Below are 20,467 nucleotides of genomic sequence, written 5' to 3' on the forward strand. Positions count from 1 at the left end.
CCTCGTTATCACACAATAACCAGGTTGTAATGATACAATTAGTATCCTATTAACACGTCTCCTATTGTCGACGGTGTTCAATAACAGGAAAACCTTGTAATTAGCTTAAGTTAGACATAATTATATTCTGTTATTACATCCTTTATTGTCAACATTAAGTAGTATCAGGAAAACCTTTGTACTTAGCATAAGACTATATATTGTTGGAATCTAATAAAGAAAGAGAGTTGAGTTTCGCTCTTCAAGCCGAACACACGCCTCTAAATCGCTTTTTAAAAACCCTCTTGTTTATTTTCTGTGACCTCCCTTTGCGTACCGCTTCAGTAGTTGTTTCGATTTTACCGCCCTATTCTCTTTTAAATTATCAGTTAAGAAATGACCAGTACGTCTCTTATAGGCTGCAAGTCCTGTCATCTTTTAAAATACGCGACATGGTACTAGGTGCTATCTTCAGCTCCCGAGATTAAATATTTTGCTTTCGGACAGGATTTCTTCGAATTCTTTCCCTTACTGCTTTGTCCACCTTTTTTGTACGAACACTACGTGGACGGCCAGATCTTTTTCTGTCACAAACAGAGGAGGTCTCATTACACCTATTAATAGCCCAGTACACAAACATTTTACTAATACCAAGCGTATTGAGTTTTAAAAATTGCTTGGCTCCTTACCTACTTTGTGTAATGCAATCACAGCGATTCGTTCCTCTTTATCACCCCACTCCATTTTAATATCGCAAAATATTGTACAATGTATTGGCGCCAAAATGAGAAAACTCAATGAGCAATCATACAAAAACGACAGATTCCAAAATGTAATATTTTGTTTATTTTTAATTGTAACAGTATTTATGGCCAGACTAAGTATAACGGCCTCTCTCTTCTATGCCTTCTCCTATTCTGCGCATCTTACTTATGCCCAAAATGTCCCATTTGATGTTTTCACAACTAATTCGTTTCAGCGTTACTTTCAAATTGGGATCATATGTACTTGAGTAAAATAGGTTTTTGAGATTCTGTAGCTAGATCAATAGCATTTTTACAAATAGACAAAAATGAATTTAATTTATCTATGGAGCCATCAAAAGACTTTATGGCCGTATTAGTTACTGTATCAGCAGATGGAAATGTAGTTCCAGAAATAGTAATTTTCCCTTATAAGAGACTACCTAAAAACATCAAGTCAACGGTTCCTTCATGATGGGGGCTTGGTAACACAGAATCGGGAAATGGATATGGAGCCATTCTACGAATATTTTGCAAATGTGTTTTGCCCATGGCTTCAACAACAACAAAAAACACTGCCCGTTGTTTTATTTTTAGATGGTCATAGTTCACATATCGTCGCTGTCAAACCAAAATCTGCTATGTGCAAAAACTCTATTTTGAATTAACGAGTAAAAACATTTTCGTATAAAATTTTATATGAAGATTTATATGAATTTTTAAGAATTATATGAAATGAAAGCTATAGATAAATATTAAAGCTATAGACACATAACAGTTTTTTTATACGGTAGATAGGGCTGTGAACTATACGAAAAGGTCAAAAAGTAAAGATCTCCAAAAGTGCACATAGCAAATTTTGGCAAATTTTGGTTTGACAACGACGATATATCTCTGCCTTTAACAACTTTTTGCAAGGAAAAAGCGATCGCGTTAGTTGCTCTGCTCCTAAATTCAACGCACGTCTTGCAGCCTCTTGACGTTGCCGTTTTCATGTCCGTTAAGGGGACTAGGGAGGCATATTGTGAAGGAATTCAGGGTTAAACACAATTATGCGAAGGTTAAGCGTACATACTTTTCTAGAGAAGTGCAAAAATGTTTTGACAGTAGCCTCAAGCCTGAAACAATAATGAGCAGATTCAAATGCTGCGGCGTTTATCCGTGTAATGAACAAAATATTGATTATGATAAACTTTTGTCAAAAGTGAAGAAACACCAAGACAAACTATCTAAAGTCAATCAAAATACCCTATCACATACTCAACAAATGAGCAATACAGAAAGCAATGAGCAGTTTAATTAAGAAACAATATGAAAGCAGATTGTCACAGATCACAGATTGATACATTAAAATCATTTAAAGAAGCAGGCAACCGGTGGACATGTGACCCCACATATGAAAAACAATTTTTATTCCGGAAAAGTCTTACATCATCGCAAAGTATATTTAAAGGTCAAGTAGATTCTGCTCTAGAGATTGGGAAAACAACCTTTACTAATAATGTTGACGTCGAAAATGTTTTTGATTCCGTTTTAAACTTTGATATTACATTCAGATGGTATTCTAACCCCACGTAATGATAAGGAAGCTAACAATATTGCAAATACTATACTAGAGTCAACGCAAAAGTCACTCATCAATTAATGCGATCCAAACAATCGAAGAAAACACATTTAGAGCAAATCCTCTTCTACCGACACCACTGGTTGATTGACTTATATTGATAGAGATTATTGATCCAACGTTAGTATTAGAAGTTACGCCACCACAGAAAATGCGATTATGGACAGAAGAAAATGCTCCACAATTATTACGTTCATCGACTCCTGAATTAAGCGAGTGTTCTAGTACTGCTCCGTGAAGTTAATTGCTCTTCTTCCTTAAGTCTACGTCCAAGGGGAATGCAAAAAAAGCTGCTGACAAACAAGAAATATTCAGAAAAAATAGATATTCTTCAAAAATCTTTAATAATGCCTAGTACAAGCAAAACTCCAACGCCAATAGTTATTGAAAATGTCACCCCCGACCCCATTCAAAGGAATACCTACGACTTTCAAGAATGTATTTTTTTCCGAAAACCGAGAAAGCACCCAAAACCAAAAAGATCACTAAATAAAGTTACTCCCACTGTAGCTACTGCAGCAGAATTTATAGAACATCAAAGAAGGTTAGAGACAGAGAAAGGAGAAAAAGAAAAACTTCAATGAGAAAGTGCGAGGCATTGCGCGAGGGTATATTTCTGTCGGTGTTAGTTCGGTTCGGTTGTGTTCGGGTCGATTTCTCTGCTCCCATAAATAAATTAATTCAAAATAAACAAACACTTCATAATATAATTAAAAACATATTAAAGTAGTGTGGTGTATAAAATAAGTAAAACTATTTATAAGTGATTTAAAACGTTATTTTATTGTAATTTTGCTTGGTGAGTGTGTAATTTTTTGTAATTCGAGCGTAATCTGACCGGCAACTTCGTAACTTTTCTTTACATCATTTTGTTGTAATTTATCTTTAAAATGATGACTCGCAGCGTTAAAACTCAGTCAAACATCAGGCTGAAGAACACCTTCTTCGTCTTACTTTGGAACAATTAAAAAATACTCGCGAAACAATATGAACTACTTTTACAAAAAAGCGAACAAAATGAAGAGGTGATGCTGTCAGTCATCTATAAAAAAATACAGACCTTAAAAAATAATTGTTTCAGCTCTTCATTGAACACAGTGAAGTTCTTGAGACCAACAGAATTTGCAGGATACGATTAATAGCTTTTCTCAATGCAGTGATGAATTTTGTGATTCATTGAAAATCACCGCTTAGTTGAGACATATATTGGCTGAGACTGATGATTTTATTTCTGACTTGCGGTCAGAGATATGTAAACTTAAGGAACAGAAGACTCATGCCCGTATCTTTAGACGTTTCGTAAAATAGTCCTCCACTCTTAACTCATCCGATGATGCTCGAGCATTCCTCCCAAACTTACTCGAGTTTGGTATTTTTAGTCGACCATTACAATATTCCTCAACTGTCCTCGAGTGAGGTAGAGTCGTGTCATTGCGTCACTACGACAACATCAGTTTGAGGAAAATTTGATCAAGCTAGCATCAAACCCATAGAGTTCTGTAGTCTATGGTCATTGTTTAATGTCAAAGTCAAGCTGTCGCTGTCTGTTTGACGCTAGAAGCATTGAACTTGTTTTGAAAGTGTAATTATTTTCTAACCTATTATTATTTTAGATTTCGGACCCGGTTTTTTATTTTTATTCGCCGTTTTTGTGTGATTTTGATTGCATCGTGTTGTTGAAGTGCTTTTCCACAACCACCAGTTTATTATTATATAAATAAAACTTATAATCGCGTTGACTTTATTTATTAGGTAGTAAGCAAAATGTGACTGTTATGTAGGTAAATAAAATAAGGAGTTTCAAATGTCTAACCACGAGTCTAAACAAGAGTCTAACCTCGACCTATTTACTTTATTAATAAAAATTATCAAAATTAAATTATCAAAATATGCGCGAATCATGCACAGATCCAGGCCATTGCACAACAATATCATATATTTCCATTTGCGGTCCACATACTATTTGGACATTGATAGAAAACCAGCCTTGAGGAACGTTCAAGGTACGTCGCGACGTACCTTGACTTGACAGTTCGCTTACTTCACTCCGGTTAGGAAAAATTTCCAAGGACGTTTGAGTGGAGTTTATTTTTACGACTAAGCATACCAAAACACGCGTTGGAGGTTGAGTCGAGTTGCTATTAGCGACGTGGACAAGCATTACGCGAAGTCTATACCATCGTCAGCACACGCCTATTATCATGTTGTGCTTTACTGGTATAAGATAGCGTTGATCGCTCAGAAGCGAGGAACCGCTAGCCGAGAACAAGACCAGCTGGTCCGATTCGTCCAAGGCTACGGGACAGCGCGAATAGCTGCTGGAGCAGGCGAGTACCTTGAAGGACTCGGTGACTACACAGACATGACTGGAGTAAAACATCTTTTACATGCGGACGAGCCGAACGAATTGGGACATTTCGGGCAAGCGACCGCCGCCACTCATGGACTGTATGAGACCCTACCTGCACCGGCCATCGCCCTGGAGAGGGTGATTTCCGACTATCGAGCTAGTGACAGAGGGTTCGATAGCGACACCTGGGTGCCAGCAGGAGTGGCCCCACAACAGCCTTGCGCGCGACAGGATGCGACTGAGCTCGCACTCCGCGCGCAAGCCGAAGAGATGCGACAGGCTATGGACCGCCGACGAGCAAGAGATCGAGCGGAGAAGGGCGACCCTGATGAAGGAGAAGGAGGAGATGAGAGTCAGGAGGAGTCTGACCTAGCCGACGACACGCCGCGGCCTTTGCCGACCGTGAACCTGTTGGGATGGCGTCCCGCGCGTTCTTTGAACGCTACCCAAACCGCTGAAATCCGAGGAGTCATCGATCCTGAGGATATCCGCGATGGAGTCATCAACAAGCGTTATATGATAAAACGTGAGTTGTTTGAGCTCGTGGAACGGCGTCTGAGAGAATGCAGATGCTACATACAAGGTCACGCCAATACCACAGACTACGGGAGGAAGTCAAGTGCAACAAGTCACCTGGCGCCCCGAGACCTACTATCGTAGCAGGTTCCGTCAATATATCGAGACGGAAAGAGTTGCGTGTTCACGCACGAATATGCCAGCCAGAGCAGCCATTGCAGCGAAGGTTATGGTATATCGTACCGTACGACGCGAGTGGGACGACGAAGAGGGAGTGATTAACCCTTAGGCATGTTTCCACTTTGCGCGCTACGACCAAGTACCAGCCGCGTGGATCGTCAATCGCAACACTCTAGTGCAGCGAGGAAACGAAGGTCTGATCAACTATGCACCTTTTAAGACGCAAGTAACACCCAGATCGGACACGTTAGTGGAGTACCTTTTATGGTGCCACGCCCTGACCCGTGACAACGTCGCAGCGTTGCGACGTCCGCAGCGCGCGATTGCGGTCAGGGCGGTTCGTGGGTACCGCACCGTCTCGTTTGAGGCGGCGTGCGTGCTCGCCGGGACGCCTCCCTGGGACCTGGAAGCGGAGGCGCTTGCTGCGGATTACGCGTGGCGATGTGATCTCCGCTCCAGGGGGGAGCCGCGTCCCGGCGCGGCGGAAGTTCGAGCGCGGAAGCTTCAATCTCGGCGTGCCGTGCTCGAGGCGTGGTCTCGCCGCCTGGCGGACTCCACCTACGGGCGACGGACCGTCGAGGCGATCCGCCCGGTCCTCTCGGACTGGGTGAATCGCGACCGAGGACGTCTCACCTTCCGAGCGACGCAGGTGCTCACGGGACACGGCTGTTTCGGTCGCTACCTGCACCTCGTCGCCCGGAGGGAGCCGACGCCGAAGTGCCACCATTGCAGTGGCTGCAACGAGGACACGGCGGAGCACACGCTCGCGTGCTGCCCCGCTTTCACGGAGCAGCGCCGCGTCCTCGTTGCAAAAATAGGACCGGACTTGTCGCTTCCGACCGTCGTGGCTGCGATGCTCGGCAGCGATGAGTCCTGGCAGGCGATGCTCGACTTTTGCGAGTCCACCATCTCGCAGAAGGAGGCGGCGGAACGGGAGAGGGAGAACTCTTCCTCCCTCTCGGCGCCGTGCCGCCGCCGTCGAGCCGGGGGTCGAAGGAGGGCGTTTGTCCAGCTCCGGCCCCTATGAGGAGGCAGTCTCCTCCCGGTGATGGTCACGGGGCGACCTAAGGGGGTTGAGACTGCGCCGCACGCTACCGTCACTCTAGCGCGCTGGCACCAGGAGGACGGGACAACGCGTCCGCATTTTCGTCGTCGCTGTCGTCGCCGAACATACTGTGGAAGAGTAACCCGGTCGGCGGTGTATCGCGTTCCGACCCGGCAGGCTGGTTCTGGCCCAGCGGGGTATCCCGGAACACCAGCGGCATCGCCCGGGCGGCCTGAAGGGCCGCCGTACCGCGGAGACTGACGTCGTTGGTCGTCGACTATCGCCTCGACGACCCGTCGGTCGGGCGTCCTCGGGGTGGCGCCGCGTGTCTGGTTGTAGTGTTGACCGCGGGAACCCCCCTACTCTGACCGGGTTTTGACCCCGGACGGAGATCGGACGCCGGGTGTAAGTGGGTGGACCCTAAATTCCTTGGGCCCGCGGTCTGCTCTCAACACCTGCAGATCGTTGAGTCTCACATACCCCGCGCGCCCCCTAGGCGCGGGGACCGCGTAGGAGGTTCGGCCCTCGGCCCGAAAAAAAAAAAAAAAAAGAGTCGAGTTAAGCTCGTGTGAACGACTAAAGATACGGGTGTCAGAGCTTATATTCAGAACTAGTTAAGAGCGAACCGTCTTTGGTTGCTGTAGATACTGCCTTGAATTTTGACATAACTACGGTTGATCTGACTGGTAGTGATGTAGAGACAACAGAGCGCTCCCAGTTAGTTTTAAGTAAAAATAAACTAAGGAAATATGTTAAAATTAATAAATTAACATATAAGACTCAACGTAAATTGAGGAATCACAAGTCTCAGGATTACATCAAGTTCATTTGCAGTCTTCTTGAGTTTCTATAGTCTGTATTCTCTAGAAGACAAAATTAAAATTAAAAATTTTAGTGATGAACTGGGGAAACACATGGGTGTGGCATTACATGACCTGTGTTTGGAACATGTGATTAATTACTGTATGCCAGGTGCTAATCCAGCACAAATATTTGATAAAATTTTAAATACCACACATTGCCTAAACATAGTCATAATAATTATGTTAAAGAGGAGAGAAAACGTTGACAAAAACAAATTTTACATTATGTTGAACAAGTTAATACGTTAAATATAAAAAAAATCATTATAAAAGATCATCATTATATCATTGTAAAAGATACAACACACATAACCAATCACTCACACCAACACAATGAATTGCAACACATAACAACTACATATACACCACACACTACACCATCACACGATCAGAAGTTACACCGTATTCTTCAACAAATGATTGTTTGCAATTACAGATACAAGGACAAATATATCATTTGCATGGTTCAATGGTGCCAACACCAGATGAACCGCATCAATTTCTGCAAATATATTTCATTTCGTCGATGGTGGATGAGCTGAATGTGCGGTGCAATATACAGGGAACACAACAGTTAAAGAGACGAATTATTGAACAGTTGCAAGCATTTTTTCACGCTGATAATGCTGTGGTTAAAATGTTCAAAATAGCATTGGAACGAATGCCATCGGATACGCACCAATTTATCATAAGAACGGATTGTACCCCAACAGGTGAACATGTGCGAAGATTCAATGCACCCACCGTTAATGATTTTGCTGCAATTATTGTTGGCGATGCAACTAAATCGCGAGACATTGTCCTTCAGCGAAGAAGCAATATCATGCATCGTGTAAACGAGACACATCGTTTGTACGATGCGTTACAATATCCAATCATTTATTGGCAAGGGCAAGACGGATACGACATCACGTTGTAGATGGTCGATCCAATTACAGGTACAATATTCACACACTAATTATTGCTATTATTGGTTTCCATTAACAATTCATTTAATTTTGCATTTTCAGGCGTATCAACGAATAAAAATCTAAGCGCAATGAATTACTATGCGTATTGTATGATGATTCGTACACATTAGGAAAATGTCATTCTGAAGTGCCGTCGGCTATTCCAGCAATTCGCTGTCGACATGTATGTCAAAGTCGAGACCGAACGTTTAGCGTTCATCCGATTCAATCAGGCAAAGCTACGATCTGAGGACTATATACACTTGCGTGATGCTATTCATTCAGATGGTGATGTTCAGAATATTGGACGTCTGACGATTCTCCCATCGTCTTATATCGGAAGCCCACGCCACATGCACGAATACGCTCAAGACGCTATGACGTACGTGCGAAATTATGGAACTCCGGATTTATTTATTACGTTCACATGCAATCCGAAGTGGACGGAAATTGAATGTGAGTTGGAACCGGGCCAAAAACCGCAAGATCGCCATGACATAATCGCCAGAGTATTTCAGCAAAAACTCTAGGTTATGATGGATGTGATTACTAAGTATCGAGTTTTTGATGACACACGTTGTTATATGTACTCGGTGGAATGGCAGAAGCGTGGACTACCGCATGCTCATATCCTAATTTGGTTGCTGAACAAATTACATTCAAATGAAGTGGATGACATCATATCAGCTGAAATTCTTGATCCAGTCACTGATCCCCATCTACACGACATTGTGACGACACAGATGGTGCATGGACCGTGCGGTGCATTAAATCCATTATCGCCTTGCATGGCTGATGGAAAGTGCACAAAACGATATCCGCGACCATTAGTTGCTGAAACAGTCACAGGGAACGATGGATATCCAGTTTATCGTCGGCGTTCAAAACAAGATAATGGTCGAACTATCAAAGTTAAAGTTCAAAATCAAGAGATTGAGATCGGAAATGAATTCATTGTACCATATTGCCCGCTGCTATCACGAATTTTCGAAACACATGCAAACGTTGAGAGTTGTCATTCGGCCAAATCAATCAAATATTTGTGCAAGTACGTCACAAAAGGCAGCGACATGGCTGTGTTTGGTATTGCGTCGGAAAATGCGAATGACGAAATCAGCAACTTCCAAATGGGCAGATACGTCAGTACTAATGAAGCACTGTGGCGATTATTGTCATTTCAAATTCATGAAAGATATCCCACAGTTGTACATTTAGCAGTGCATTTGGAAAATGGCCAGAGTTTACTTCACTGAGGCTAATACGGCACAACGAGCTGAGAGACCACCATCGACAACATTGACTAGCTTCTTTGCAATGTGTGAAGCAGATCCATTTGCAACGACGCTGATGTACGTTGAAATGCCCAAGTATTACACTTGGAATCTATCAACAAAGAAATTCCAACGTCGCAAACAAGGAACCCCAGTTCCAGATTGGCCACAGGTGTTTTCCACTGATGCACTAGGTCGCATGTATAGTGTTCATCCTAGAAATGATGAATGTTTTTATTTGCGACTGCTGTTGGTAAATGTACGTGGAACAAAATCATTTGCGCATTTGAAAACTGTGAATGGCCACCAATACCAAACATATCGAGAAGCATATCAACTATTGGGTTTGCTGGAGAACAATTCTCATTGGGATTTAACACTTGCGGATTCAGTTGTTTCTTCAAATGCGTACCAAATACGAACGCTGTTCGCAATTATCATCACCACATGTTTTCCTTCACAACCAAAGTTATGGAACAAATACAAAGACGACATATGTGAAGATATCTTGCATCGCCTGCGCATTCAAAGGAATAATCCTGACATCCAAATAACCGATGAAATCTACAATGAAGGATTGATTCTGATTGAGGATCAATGCTTGACTATTGCAAACAAGCTACTGATTGAAGTAGGAATGATTGCGCCAAATCGATCGATGCACGATGCATTCAACCAAGAATTAAATCGAGAGCTGCAATACAATGTTGATACATTACAGGAATTCGTTCGAAATAATGTGCCGTTGCTGAATGAACAGCAAAAACAAGTATACGAAACATTAATGCAAGCGGTGGACAATAATACTGGTGGTCTATTCTTCCTGGACGCACCTGGAGGAACAGGGAAAACATTTGTCATTTCATTGATTTTGGCCACTATTCGATCAAGATGTGACATAGCTTTGGCGTTAGCATCATTCGGAATTGCGGCGACTCTTCTAGATGGCGGTCGTTCTGCACATTCTGCGCTTAAGTTGCCACTCAATTTAAACACAATTGATACTCCAACATGCAATATTTCCCGATCCAGTGCAATGGGAAAATTGTTGATGCAATGCAAGCTCATTGTTTGCGATGAGTGCACAATGGCACATAAGAAGTCACTTGAAGCACTTACTTCACACTGAAGGATCTTCGGCGAAATAACAACATCTTTGGCGGCTTGATGATATTGTTGGCAGGCGATTTCAGGCAGACGTTGGCAGTAATTCCCCGTGGAACGCCTGCAGATGAATTGAATGCTTGCCTGAAGGCATCACCTTTATGGAATAACGTAAAAACATTATCGCTAACCACTAATATGAGAGTTCAACTTCAAAATGATCAAAGTGTTGCACAATTTTCCAAACAATTGTTAGCTGTTGGAAATGGAAAAGTCCCAGTTGATGCGACATCTTAGCAACGACTTTCTCTCTGGAGTTACCAGGATTTCCATAACATAACTTGCATCTCAAAGTTGGTACAGTTATTATGATATTGCGTAATTTGAATCCACTGCGACTTTGCAACGGTACTCGACTTTCGGTAAAAAGACTTATGCCGAATTTGATTGAGGCAACCATTATTAACGGAAAGTACGCAGGTGAAAATGTATGTATTCCTCGAATACCAATGATTCCGACTGATCTTCCGTTTGACTTCAAACGATTGCAATTTCCAGTACGCCTTGCGTTCGCAATGACAATTAACAAGTCGCAAGGCCAATCGCTTAGTGTTTGCGGGATAAATTTAGAAAATCATTGTTTTTCACATGGGCAGTTATACGTTGCGTGTTCACGAGTTGGGAAACCATCCGCTTTGTTTGTGTTAACGTCAGACCAAAAAATAAAAAATGTGGTTTACCAAAGAGCACTTCAATGAAACGGATAATTTGCGGACACGTATAACGCTTCGATTCAGTATTTACTTTGGATTCACTTTCATTTACTTAGAGAAGTTCAACTAAATAACAATTCATTTTTGTAATCGAAATGAATTCATTACTGTTGTGAAATGAAATAAAAAATTTCCTTTTCAAATATAAAACAAAAAAAAAAAATCTCCATCTTTTAATCACCAAACGAAATGTTACATAAAACGAAGCCATCTATCTGGTGGCGAAACGGAGTTCGCCGGGTTTGCTAGTTCTAAAGATAAAAATACTCTTGTGATTATTCCTATTAATAAAAAACTAATTGAGAAGTTTAGAAGAAATAATATTATGCAAGAATATTCAGAAATTATTTATAAAAAAAACCCAAATTTATCATACCACAATATGTTTGAGAGAATTAATTTAGTCTTTACTAATGTATTTATTCCTAAAACTGTTACATTAAAAGCAAAACAGTGTTCAGCGAGTGGGCCACCACCGGAGTGTACAAAAGTAGAAAAAAGTTGTAAGATCTGTACTCTGAAAAAGCTTATAACAATGATGAAACATTTCATCAATATGTCAGGAACTATTCAAAACTATTTAGAAAAGTTTGTTTAGCGGCAAAATCTTTACATTTAAGTGATTTAATAAAAAAATGCCCCTGACAAGATAAAGATGACTTGGAACATCATTGGTAGAGAAAGTGGAAAAGTCAGAAATAGCCACCAAGAATTCTCATTAAAAATAGATGATAAATTGGTAACTAGTCATGAAGGTGTGGCTAATGCTTTTGAAAAGTTTTTCTCTGACATTCCAGTTTCAACTACTACTTCTCTAAATTCATCCCCTACAGGAGCTGAAATATTATTGCATAACCATGTTAACAGATGTAATGAAATTTTTAAAAAGTAAATCAATTCAAGCAATATTATAAAAAGTTTTGATAGCCTAGTTATGTCGACGTAACCTACAAGACCTCCATAAACAACGCGATAACAACCGTCACATGAACCATCCCTTGTTTTAGGAAGCCATAAGATAACATCTAATGACACAAAGCTCCGTTGTACATTACTATCACACCATTGTTACGTGATAACAACCGTCACATGAACCATCCCTTGTTTTAGGAAACCATAGAGATAACATTTAATGATACAAAGCTCCTCTGTACATTACTAACACACCATTGTTTAGCTTACGAGTATATTATTATATAAGCATTAGTTATAATAATAAAGGCAGTCTTAAACCATCCTCCGTGTTGTTCACTTGCTTTTTAAAAAGCCTCTCGCTCCTGCCCGCTACCTAACTGGCGCAGTCGGTAACTGGTGAAAAATCGGTACGGTCCTGAAGAATCATTCTAAAGCATCGTCTCCGCATCCTCGAGCAAATAACCTTCAGCGGGCAGCATACGGCAGCAGAAGCAGAGAGGTCCAGCAACACCATCAAGAGCAACAACGGGAGACGAGACTCACCATCGCCTTTTATCGGCAATGCTCGTGTGGTAAGTGTAAATTCCACTTATTTCCCGAGAAAAACCTCCCTTTATCCCACATTTCAGACACCAATAGACCCTCTGGGTACTTGTCCTGTACAGTGGTGAATCTTCGATAGAATTCTTAACCGTAATTACAGTCACTTATTAAAATGGCAAGCGGCAGTAAGGCAGGCAACGAATCGTTAGTCGAAGAGAAGGTTGCAATTGAAATTGCATACCCTACTTTATCAATGCTATTACCTACGTATGATGGTAATAGAAAAACACTTAGTTTTTATATCGAAGGTGTAGAGAATGCACTTGATTTAATAGCAAACAAAACGGATCCTAGCATAGCATGCTTAATCCGAAACAAATTAACGGGTAAAGCCGTTGAAGCACTGTCGCAGAGCGGCGGCGCAAAAACATGGCCTGAAATTAAGGCTACACTTATAAAAAGGTTCGGTGAATTCCGAACGGAAATACAGTTAGTCCAGGAGCTCATGACATCAACTAGGGATAACCTATCACTAGAAGCCTTCGGTGACAAAATTCGTCACCTAGCGAGCACCCTCATCCTGATTGACCCAAATAAACGTGAATATTACGAACAAATGGCTCTAATAGCCTTTTTGGAAAAATTAAATCCTATAACAGCGATCATTATAAAGCTGAAAAACATCGAAAACCTAGAGGAAGCTATAATAATAGCTAAACAGGAGGAATTTAAGCTCCGAGCAAAAAAATCGTTAAATAAAGAAATGATAAAACCCTCCACCTCTAACGTAATACCGCAAATATTTAATCAAAGTAAGAGGGAACTACTCAACAAAAATAAACCCTCTTATACAGAAAATCCCAAATGAAAAATGGTTCACTACCAAAATGAGGCAATAACCGACGAGGAACTTGCCGACATCCTAGAATTAAATGAAGACGGCGATGACGAGGACAGACAGCAGGAAAATTTTCAAATAGATTCAGAAAACGAAAACATAAAGTAGTTTTCATGAACAATATCAAAACTTACACAAAATTACCTTATATTTATATCAACGAATTAGGAGGCAGATTCCTGATAGATACAGGTGCCTCACAATCATTAATTAGCCCAAAATCGTTAAAAAAAGAGAATAATATTAATTACAAAATAAAAACGGAAACCCATTATACAAGAACAGCTCACGCTACCACTAAGCATAGTAAAGTAGCTTTTATTAATTTACCAGAAAGACTTTTTAATGAAAACATAAAACACAATTTTTTTATTTTCGATTTTGATCCAGACTTTATAGGATTACTCGGTCTAGACACTCTAGACCTATTAGTGCCCCTTAACTGCAAGATAGACATCAAACACATGATGCTTCGCACGGAAAACGCGAACATACCAATTAATGATGATATTAAATCACATACTAAAATAAACCCTAAGACAGAAAAATTAATTAACTTCTTATGCAACGAAAAAGAGGGTCAATACTTCTAAGCTGAAAAAGTGACTAAGAACGGATTGATTTTCCCGGCAGCTTTAGTCACCATAAGACACGGTAACGTCCTAAGATCAGTAATCAACACAACAGACAATGAAATCATTATAAAAAGAAGTTGTCAATTAAATTTACAAAAAATATGTGGAAATACACAAAACAAAGGTCAACAATCGCAAACAACGTTCATTAATAATTTAAAAAATAACAGCCATATAGATTATCTACAAAAAAAGAATCTAGAAAGACTCAGAATAGACCACATGAACGATGAAGAAAAACGCGAAATTAAAAAACTTTGCTATAACTATCGTGATATCTTTCATTGTGAGGAAATACCGTTAACATTCACACACGAAATAAAACACAGTCTTAGGCTTACAGACACAAAACCTATATTCATTCGCAACTATAGACAGGCCCCTAAACAAAGAGAGATCAAAAAACAAATAGACCTATTAAAATCTCAAAACATTATAAAAGAAAGCAACTCTCCTTGGTCATGTCCAGTACATTTAGTCCCAAAAAAACTAGATGCATCTGGCGAACAAAAATACCGCTTAGTCATAGATTACAGAAAACTTAACGATAAAACAATAGAAGATAAATACCCATTACCAAATATAGATGACATACTTGACAAACTTGGCCGAGCACAATATTTTACAACATTAGACTTGGCCTCAGGATATCATCAGGTGGAAATGCATCCGGACGATACCGAGAAAACTGCGTTCACTATAGACAGAGGGCATTTCGAGTTTTTAAGGATGCCCTTTGGATTAAAAAATGCACCCAGTACATTCCAGAGGTTAATGGATTCTGTACTACGAAACCTAGACAATGTACTCACCTACCTCGATGACGTCATAATTTATTCAACTTCCCTTCAGGAACATATAGAAAATTGTAGGCAAGTTTTCGAACGACTTCGCATCAACAACTTAAAAATACAACTTAACAAGTCCGAATTCCTACAAAAACAAGTTAAATTCTTAGGTCACACCTTAACCGATAAAGGAATTAAGCCTAACGAGGATAAAATAGCGGCAGTAAAAAGATACCCCTTACCCAAAACACAAAAACAAATTAAATCATTCCTAAGATTAATAGGATACTATAGGAAATTCATTCAGGACTTTGCTAAGCTCACAAAACCTTTAACGAATTGCCTCAAGAAAAATAGTAAAATTGATATTTCATCCCAATATATAGAAGCATTCGAAAAATGCAAGGAAATGCTAATAAATGCTCCAATACTTCAATACCCTGATTTTGACCAACCCTTCATTCTAACTACAGATGCGTCCGACGTAGCCATAGGCGCAGTACTGTCACAAGGAAAAATAGGCTCAGATAACCCCGTAGCCTATGCTTCACGTACACTTCCAGACACAGAGTAAAAATATTCAACCATAGAAAAGGAACTTTTAAGTATAGTTTGGGCAACCAAATACTTTCGTCCTTATTTATATGGTAGAAAATTTAAAATCTATACAGACCATAGACCACTCACATGGATCATGTCACTTAAAGATCCAAATTCAAAGTTAACACGCTGGCGCTTAAAACTAGCAGAGTACGACTATGAAGTCATATACAAAAAAGGCAAATTAAACACAAATGGAGACGCCTTATCTAGAGTCCAAATCTTGCATAACAATGAAACCATGGAAAACCCTAACACTAATGATCCTCAACCCAGCACTTCAACATTTGCCCCAAATTGGGAAGAACTAGTGAACCTAGATCTAGAAACAGCATGGAGCATGCCTTCACCACAAAACCCCATAGCAAATAACACCAACAAAAATACGCAATCCCAGTTAGAAATACACCAATCTCACGAAAACCTTTCACAATCAAAAAATAATAAAATCACTGAAACAAACGACGCAATTGACAGACAACTTAAACAATTTTTTATCAGAAAAACACCTGGAGACACGTATAGAGTGGACGATAGGTCAAAAGGTAAAATAATAATCAAAGACGTATGGATACCAATCAACGATACTACGAACCAAATAATACAATTCCTAAAAGAGCACACTATTCCAGACAGAATTTTTTACTGTTACTTTTATCACGAAGAATACTACCAGATGTTTTGCGATGTTTATAAATCTATTTTTGATCAACGTGGACCTAAACTTATTAGATGCACTAGTAGAGTCACACTCATCACCAACGTTAACGAGCAAACAGATCTAATAAGAAAACACCATGAAGGAAAAACCATACACAGAGGTATACAAGAAACATATAAGCAATTACATAGAAATTACCACTGGCCAAACATGCTACCTAGCATCCAAAAATTCATTAATAAATGCGACAAATGCCTTAAAAGTAAATACGAACGCAATCCCCTAAAACTACCACTTTCACTAACAGAAACACCTAATAAACCCATGGAACACATGTTTATGGACCTATACAGCAGCGGTGGACCACCTTCCTAACAATCATTGATAACTTTACAAAATACGCTCAAGCCATACCCGTACCAACAGCAAATAGTATACATATAGCTGAAGCTTTAATCAGCATATTTGCAGTAATAGGCACGCCAGTCAAAATTACAACAGATTCAGACCCGAAGTTTGACAATGACGTCATAACTGAAATATGCGCTGTGTATAATATACATATTCATTTTACCACTCCCTACAACCCAAACTCAAACTCACCAGTAGAAAGATTACACTCCACTTTAGCTGAGTTAATAAGAATACAACATATTACAGATAGAGATGAACCAATTAATCTAATGAAATATGCTATTATAGCATATAACAACACCATTCATTCGGCTACCGGTTTCACACCTTTCGAGCTACTATACGGTCACACCAGTAGTAGAAATCCTTTAGAAGTACACTGTTCTAAAGAATTCTATCAAAAATACGTCATAAAACACAAACAAATCATGGAAAACGTCCAAAAACTAGTTACCTCAAAACTAAACACAGACAAACAAAACGTAATTGAAAAGCTGAACAAAGACAAACAAACGGCACCTTTCAAAGTAGGCGATACAGTCTACAAACAAGTAGCCAAGACGGCTAGAAGTAATAAATTAGAACTCAAATACTTAGGCCCATACAAAATAGTACACATTCACCCAGAACAAATAGCAGAGATCGCAGGAAAACATGTTAATGCAAAAACCATTCGGGTTCACTTCCGTCTTCTAAGACGACCCGAAACTGTTACAGGAACGCCATCGCCTGCATCGCAATGCTCCGAGGCATCACAGGAAATGCAATAATACAACCTGTAGACAACCATAATGGAATCCTGGTTGTCACGGAGGCGAAAGCACAATACCAAACAGATACTTATAACTTAGTCATAGTTTATAACACGTCACGGTTACGTGACATATATTTAGATATATGTAGCAACTATTATACATTTAGACTTAAGCAAAATATAACACCAGATATTTCACTCATAATCAAACAAACGAATTATCTGATTAATACAATAGAAAGTAAAATAGTTTATTTAGGATTAGAAACAATTAATTCCAAAAATATAAATAGACATAAGCGAGCGTTAATCGGTGGATTAGGAACAATCATTAAGTCAATCACCGGCAATCTGGATGAGAATGACGCTATTCAATTTGAAAATGAAATCAGAACTCTTAAAGCAACTACAAATAACTACGTTAACAATCAAAAACAATCACTAGATATAATGAAAGATTTCATGAAAGCCTATGAAAACGACCTAAAACACATAGTTACAAATCAACTGGAAATAGCTAGAAAAATAGACAGATACTCAACGCAACAAACAGAATTTGAAACAGAAATTCTTACATTTGAAATACTCTCCGACATTGAGCGGTCGCTTCAACAGCTTTACGATAGATCTTCCACTCTGGAAAATGCGATCACATTCTCTAACCTAGATAAAATGCATCCGAGCATAATCGACCCCAACTATTTAATTGAACAACTAAATTACATACAAAACAATATCGATCTGCGCCTTGCCTTCGACCCTAACATGGAAAGCATTCATTTTTGGGAAAAAGCCATTACAGTAAAAGCATACGGAACAAACGAAACCTTAAATTTTATCCTAGAGGTACCACTGGTAACAAACAACCCCGCCAACCTTTTACACCTATATTCTATCCCGAATGACAACAACACTATCCTAATCCCTAAAAACCCCACCATAATCTTGGGAAATAATGAATTTGCATACCCACATGAAACTTGCGTGGAAATCATGGACAATGACGTCATTTGTAAGCACCTCGAATGGCAAGCCCTGCAACACTCATCGGACTGCATAGCATAGTTAATACAGCACCAAGAATCTCACAACTGTACGTACGCAACCGCAAGTTATGAAGAAAATATAATTCAACAAATTCACGAAAACAGTTGGATCATCATCCTTAAACAAGAAGAAGTTATCAAGTCAACCTGCAACAATGAAGTGCAGTACCAGCGTAGCAAAGGCATTTCCCTAATTACCATAGACAATAATTGTAAGTTACAAGTCGCTGGAAAAACCCTTAAAACACACAGAAAGTTCATAAACATTGAAGAAATAATACCTTTACCCCATGCACATGCTACACCCGAAGCAGCTCCAATAAACATCAAGTTACAAGACATTAAACTGGATAAACTTAAAGACGCCCTGCAACGCGCTGAAAAAATCCAGGAAAATATCAGGACAATAATAACCAACAATCCAAGCTGGTCATCAGTGTCTCTGTACATAATCCTGAGCCTAGCAGCAGCCGGATACCTGGTGTACAAGTTTTGGTGGATAACAAGATCGCGGCGACTCTCAGTTTCGCAACCTGCACAACCTCCTGAAGATTTGCATCGCCAACCGTTGCAACCTTCGGTGCGCCTCTCACTTAAGGGGGGAGGAGTTATGTCGACGTAACCTACAAGACCTCCATAAACAACGCGATAACAACCGTCACATGAACCATCCCTTGTTTTAGGAAGCCATAAGATAACATCTAATGACACAAAGCTCCGTTGTACATTACTATCACACCATTGTTACGAGATAACAACCGTCACATGAACCATCCCTTGTTTTAGGAAACCATAGAGATAACATTTAATGATACAAAGCTCCTCTGTACATTACTAACACACCATTGTTTAGCTTACGAGTATATATAAGCATTAGTTATAATAATAAAGGCAGTCTTAAACCATCCTCCGTGTTGTTCACTTGCTTTTTAAAAAGCCTCTCGCCCCTGCCCGCTACCTAACTGCCTTAACGTAAAAAATACAGCTGACTTGTGGGGAATATTAGTAAAGGTTTTGAAGTCTGTAATAGACATTATTGCTACTCATCTTGTTAGTATTTTTAATGATTGGTGTAGTGTATTTCCTGACTTAATGAAATATAGTAAAGTGATTCCTCTTTTTAAATCGGATAGTACTGATGACCCCTCTAACTATCGACCTATTTCAGTACTCCCTACGTTGAGTAAAATATTTGAAAAAAAAATTTTGACACAACTTTTAGAACATTTTAATTCAAATAACCTGCTTCATATTAATTCGGGTTTACCAGGGGTCGCTTTACAACTGATGCAGGTGCTTATCTAATCCAAAATATCTTTCAATCTTGGGAGGAATCGCATGATTGTCTTGGAATTTTCTGTGACTTATCCAAAGCATTTGACTGTGTTGAACATGAAACATTGGTGAGGAAACTACATCACTATGGTATTAGGGATGGTGCATTGGAACTTATTACTTCCTATTAATCAGGAAGGATACAAACAGTAGATGTAAAAGGTAATAGATCTTCAGGCACCTTGTTGAAAATGAGTGTACCTCAGGTTTCCATTTTGGGTCCTTTTTATTTCTAATATATATAAACGATCGATTTACCTAGTTTTATTGAGTCCCAACACGAGGTCGTATTATTCGCAGATGATACATTTTTATTATTTAAAATGAAACGACAATTGCAAGTCTATGACGAAGTGAATGATGCGATTTCGTGTGTGGTTCATTGGTTCCGTATCAATAATTTATTATTGAATAGTAATAACTAAATGTATTAAATTTACCTTAAAATGTATTAAATCATCTTTAAATGTGAGATGAGTA

The 20,467-nt window shown here is 39.6% G+C and overlaps 1 protein-coding gene across 1 annotated transcript; it reads left to right on the forward strand.

The window, feature by feature from the left end:
• The first annotated feature begins 12,306 nt into the window (after nucleotides 1-12,306).
• LOC149502692 (uncharacterized) lies at nucleotides 12,307-19,559 on the forward strand. Its single transcript, XM_089728803.1, has 2 exons — nucleotides 12,307-12,885; nucleotides 17,570-19,559. The coding sequence occupies exons 1-2, from the start codon at nucleotides 12,875-12,877 to the stop codon at nucleotides 18,669-18,671; spliced, it is 1,113 nt and encodes a 370-aa protein (XP_089584929.1). The 5' UTR covers nucleotides 12,307-12,874; the 3' UTR covers nucleotides 18,672-19,559.
• Nucleotides 19,560-20,467: the final 908 nt, after the last annotated feature.

This window comes from Bombyx mandarina, chromosome 07 (genome assembly GCF_030267445.1).
Source record: "Bombyx mandarina strain Sakado chromosome 07, ASM3026744v2".
NCBI lineage: Eukaryota > Metazoa > Arthropoda > Insecta > Lepidoptera > Bombycidae > Bombyx > Bombyx mandarina.